The sequence below is a fragment of the Alligator sinensis genome, unplaced genomic scaffold (genome assembly GCF_000455745.1).
Source record: "Alligator sinensis unplaced genomic scaffold, ASM45574v1 scaffold1115_1, whole genome shotgun sequence".
Taxonomy (NCBI): domain Eukaryota; kingdom Metazoa; phylum Chordata; order Crocodylia; family Alligatoridae; genus Alligator; species Alligator sinensis.
This window is the reverse complement of record NW_005842317.1, coordinates 640,812-646,204: the sequence shown is the minus strand read 5'-3', so window position 1 is coordinate 646,204 and position 5,393 is coordinate 640,812. Positions and strand designations below refer to the sequence as shown.

The window sequence follows — 5,393 nt, the reverse complement described above, 5'->3', positions numbered from 1 at the left end:
TTTCCCTAGTTGGATGTATGATATTTAACTTACAGGTGTTGCTGGGATAATTCTCACCGTACTTTCTAGACCATGTCCTTACAGTGGTTTTCCAACTTTACAGTTCCTACTCATTTCTCAGCTGATCTCTATTATTCTAGTTATTACACCGCTAATGTTATATTTATCCAAATCCATCCTGACTCAGAATTTAGCTGTCAATTTTTTTCCCCACAATCCTGTTTAAAGGCTACTCAGCAGCTCAGTTACCTGGCCAGTTCTCGCTCTGCCTCTAGTTTTGCTTTAATGGCCCTTCTCTCCCAAACTGTGAGGCATGATGGTCGACAGTTCCAGTCACACAGGCTGTGGGGGTACGGATGTAATTCACAGAGGCAATGAGGATGTAGGTGTACACTGCACAGGCAGTGAGGATGTATGTAGGTACACAGGTAACGTGAATGCAGATCCATCAGTCTCATCTGTCTCTTCATTTCTCTGTCTGCCTTCCTCAGATCTCGCCTGGCATCTTCCAAAAAGCGACTGCACAAAGACATCTTAAAACTTTAAACCATATTAGCATACGAGTACAACTTCTGATTGTTTGCACTCGTGGGGAAAAAATTGTCTTGCAAGCGCTCTGGCCAGAAGTTGCTTTAAAAACAAACTGCAGATGCTTTGGTTGAGTTCCAGCAGGCATTTTATGACATCACCTGCCTGCAAATGTGTCACAATTCTGTAGTTGTCATGGGAACTGCAATCAGTGGTGATTTCCCAGACAGCTATTAAATGCAAAACACTACATTGATGAAGCATTCTGGCTGGTATTTTGTGTACACACAAGTTAGGAAATTCAAAGTTATGGATAATTTATGGTTTCCCCAGCAACTGTAACTCCCCCTTGACCACGTATGTTATTTTGTGTCCCTGTATGTGGTGTCTATATTTACTATATGCTTTGATAATGCGTGCGCAAAATATCAACATTATAGATATCAAAGAAACAGAAATATGGCTTTATTGATTCTTTTAAGATTTCCATCACAATATTGCATTAGTTTAGTTATAGTTTACAAACTTTTTTTTTAGCACATACTGCAGATGGGTGAAAGCTGGATGAGCAGGTGCAACTGCTCTGTCCTTAGTCAGGTAAAACTGAAGTCTTTCCTCTTTTTTGACTCAATATTGACTCAGGCAAAATTCCTTCTGACTTAACTGTCTTCAGAGGAAACACTGCTTCAGTAATGAGCAAGTTAAAAATATGTTCCTGGCAGACTATTTTAGTGAAAGCAACTTTGCTGACTTGCACTATTCCTCTTAAAAGTTGTTCCACTGAAGTTAACCTGCTTGATATATTTGCAATTACTTACCATACTACAGTCTTAAAAAGGAAAAGATGTAAATTCAAATGAGTTATACTGTCTATGCTGATATAAGGCAATGTTATCACTTGTGGATACCATAGTCAAAATGGTAGGTAGTTGAAGGCTAATGAAAATTTTACAGTGTGCGTATCTTCATGTGCCCATCGTTACGATATTTCAGTATCTGGAAACAAGTCTCTGGCCCTGACTGCCAGTCATACTACAGCCCCCTGTAATCCAGCATAAAGTCAGGAACCTCCAGGCCCTACAGAATATCTCCAGGATGGGTGGATTTATTAGAGGGTAGGGAAGATATAACAGTTCTATGGCTTAAGAATATTAGCTACTTTGGGGCAAGGGGAAAAGGCATTCACTTTGGCTGGAACTGTGCACAGCTAAGTAGAAATGAAAATTGCCCTGAAGCTGCTCTTACTTAGCCCTGGAATTGAGTAGGACCCAACTGGCCTAAATATTGAGGTATGGAGGTCAGGGAGCCATTTCTGTTCCTTCCCTCCAGCCCTGTACTAAGTAAATCTAGATCATAACTGAGAAGTGTAACCTGGGCGGTACTCCAAGATGTACCCCCTCTCCAATTGAAGGGATCAGAGTAGGTGCACAAGCGCTGTGGGAGGTATAGGGACCTTTCTTCCCCTATAGAGCAGAGCCAGACCATCAATGGGGAGTTGACCATTTACCTTTTAATGAGAAAAACAGTAGTGGGAATATAACATGTATAAACTAGGGGGTACTGGGGACACTACAATGCCATGAGGGGGCAGAATTCAATAAAGGTTAGGCATTTACATTCGTACACATATTCATCCAGTTGACAAAAGACAGGTTTAACAAAATATAAAACACAAAAAGCACAACGAACAATACTGGTTGGCAAAATATAAAATGCACAAAATACAAAATGTCAAATAACAAGAAATATAGGGCCTAGGTACCTGGAGCGGGGAAAGAAGGAAAACCCAATGACACCCTTCCACTGCAACAAGAATTTCTCCCTGTAACTTCACTCACCCTGATTTAACCCAGCTGGGACTGGAACACAACTCTCTCATGTGGTAGGTAGAAACCCTACCACACAGCCACCAGTGCTGATACAGCTCTAAGCTGCTGGGGGTTTTGACCTTCCAGGACCCCCTGCCTCATGTTGAGCTTCCTAGCCTCTTGCTGGAGGAGCAGGAAGCAGAGCTGGGAACCTCTTGGGTCACTGCTCTGCTTCTTGATGGATCTGGGGAACCTCTCCTGCAGGCTGCAGCCTCTCGGAGAGGGATCCTGGAGCTCAGTGGGGAGCCTCTCTTGCTGGCCACATGCCATGCTGCTGAGGGTCCCACTGCTGCCTGCAGGTCCCACTCCTTCAGTTGCTTCTGGGGCAACTGCTCCCGCCCCACTGGCCCAGCTCTTGCCAGCTCTTTGAAACGCCTTCCTCGTGGTCCATCGCTGGTCTCCTCTGAGTCAGCTGTGCTGCTCCTTTTATCCCCCTCTGGGTGACCCAAGGGACCAATCAGGGGATATGGAGGGTGAGTCCCTGTGGCCTGATTGGTGAGGAAAGGGAATCCCAAGCCCTCCAATCATCTTTTACCCTTTCAAAACCCCTGGGCCAAATCATTACCAGATAGCCTGTCACAGAAGCAGACCCTTTTTGTAAGGAATTTGTTAAAGACTTTTGATTCCTATTATTTGGAGTTCTAGTATTTTCTGATTTTTTCCAGTTTTAAAAAAAATCTTCCAATTGAGGCTGATACGTGAATAGTTTTGCATTTGTATATGTTAACCTTTTGGGTAGTATTGTGTAGCAGGGTCCCTTAATCCCTGCTACTTGAAGGATTGGAAGCCAGCATTGAGCTGGCTAAAAAACTAAAAAGGAGGCATACACCCAATAGAAGGGAGGGGCCATCACCAGGGAGGACTATACCTCCGTGGCTCGGGATTGTAGGGGGGCTGTTAGGAAGGCCAAGGCGGAGATGGAACTGGAACTATCCACCCGGATCAAGGATAACAAGAAGTCCTTTTTAAATACATAGGGTGTAAAAAGAAGGTTCCAGGTAATGTGGGGTCTCTGCAGGTCACACTTGGAAATCTGGTGGTCTCACCAGACGACAAAGCTAACCTATTTAACAATTTCTTTGCCTCCATTTTTCTGAGCAGGGACCAGGTCATTCCCCCACCGGGATCCCCGATGGTCCCAGGGGAGGTGCAGCCAGGCCCAGGGTCAGAGAGGATCTTGTCAGGGAACTTCTGGTGGGACTGGATGTGTTCAAATCAGCAGGTCCGGACGATCTCCACCCCAGAGCGCTGAGGGAATTAGCAGAGGTCATTGCGGGACCCCTGGCACAGCTTTACAAGCGCTCATGGTGCTCTGGCAAGGTGCCAGAGGACTGGAAAAGGGCCAATGTGGTTCCCATTTTCAAAAAAGGGAGGAAGGAGAACTCAGGAAATTATAAGCCTGTTAGTCTTACCTTGGTCCTGGGGAAGCTGTTTGAGAAAATTATCCAGGTACACATCTGCAAAGGGCCAGCAGGGGAGGTTGTGCTTAGACTCCCCAGACACCATGTCAGGGGCTGCTGTCCCCATCAAGGGCCCTAACTCCTTGTCGCTCCAGTAGCAGAGCAGAGGCATGACCAGAGCCCAGTCAGCAGAGCCCCTTAGATGGAGGGAGTCAGGGAGGTAGGTTGGGTCATTTTCAACCTGGAGGAATGTGGGCAGTGGGGTCCCCCAGGGCTCGGTCCTCGGGCCTGCACTGTTCAATATCTTCATCAGCGACTTGGACAAGGGGGTGAAAAGCACCTTGTTCAAATTCGCGGATGACACTAAGATGCGGGGAGAAATGGGCATGTTAGAAGGGAGGGACAGGCTGCAATTGGATCTGGACAGGTTACAGGGTGGGCGGATGAGAATAAGATGGGATTCAGTACTGACAAGTGCAAGGTGCTGCACCTGGGGAGAAAGAACCAACAGCATACCTACAGGCTGGGGAACTCCCTTGTTGTCAGCACAGAGGCAGAAAAGGATCTTATAGACTTCAAGATGAACATGGGCTGCCAATGTGGGGATGTAGTCAGGAAGGCTAACCACAACTTGTCATGCATCCACAGATTCATCATGAGCAGGTCCAAGGCGGTGATCCTCCCCCTCTATGTGACATTGGTCAGACCGCAGCTGGAGTACTGCATCCAGTTCTGGGCGTCACACTTCAGGAGGGATGTGGACAGCATCGAGAGGGTCCAGAGGAGGGCCACTCACATGATCAGGGGTCATCAGGGCAGGCCCTACTAGGGGAGTCTACGAGACCTTAACCTGTTCAGCCTCCACAAGAGAAGGCTGAGAGGGGATCTGGTGGCCGTCTATAAACTGGCCAAGGGAGACCAGCAGGCAATGGGAGAGTCCCTGTTCCCCCAAACACTACTGGGAGTAACGAGGAATAACGGCCATAAAGTTGACTGAGAGTAGATATCAGGAGGCACTACTTCACAGTCAGGGCGGCTAGGATCTGGAACCAACTGCCAAGGGAAGCGGTGCTTGCTTCTACCCTGGGGGTCTTTAAAAGGAGGCTGGATAAGACACCTAGCCGGGGTTGTTTGACCCCAGCATCATTCCCTGCCATGGCAGGGGGTCGGACTTGATGATCTGCTCAGGTCCCTTCCGACCCTACCAATTATGAAACTATGAAACTGAAGGACTGCAATTAGGTAAGCAGCAGAGCAAAGGCCAGCTGCAGAACAGCAAGCAGCCAAGGAAAACTACAAGATGCTAAAGTGCAGCAGGGACTGCAGCTCAGTGTTTAAGCTGTGTTACCTGAGAGCAGGCCGAGTACTGGACTAATAAGAAAACTCTGGCAAGGTGAAAGCCATGTGATCAAAAGGCCTACTAAAAACCTATTAAAAGCCTGGCTGTTAAACCACAGAAGGTAGTCTGGCTCTAATTCCCATTGAGAGCAGAACTCTTGCTAGTCTGCGTGGCAAGAGAGGGGAAACCCAGGCAACACACGGGTACCTTGAGAAGCTGCAAAGAGCCAGCAGCTTAAGGGTGAGAGTTTGCGCACAG

General features: G+C 47.2%; 1 protein-coding gene across 1 annotated transcript in view; it reads right to left on the bottom strand.

Annotated features, from left to right (window-relative positions):
• Positions 1 to 610, bottom strand: part of ODF1 (outer dense fiber of sperm tails 1) — a 5,148-nt gene extending 4,538 nt beyond the window's left edge. Inside the window, exon 1 of the mRNA XM_006028511.1 lies at positions 250 to 610. Coding sequence (XP_006028573.1) covers positions 250 to 533 — 284 coding nt within the window. The 5' untranslated portion in view covers positions 534 to 610. The remainder of the gene's footprint in view (positions 1 to 249) is intronic.
• Between the last annotated feature and the right edge of the window lie 4,783 nt (positions 611 to 5,393).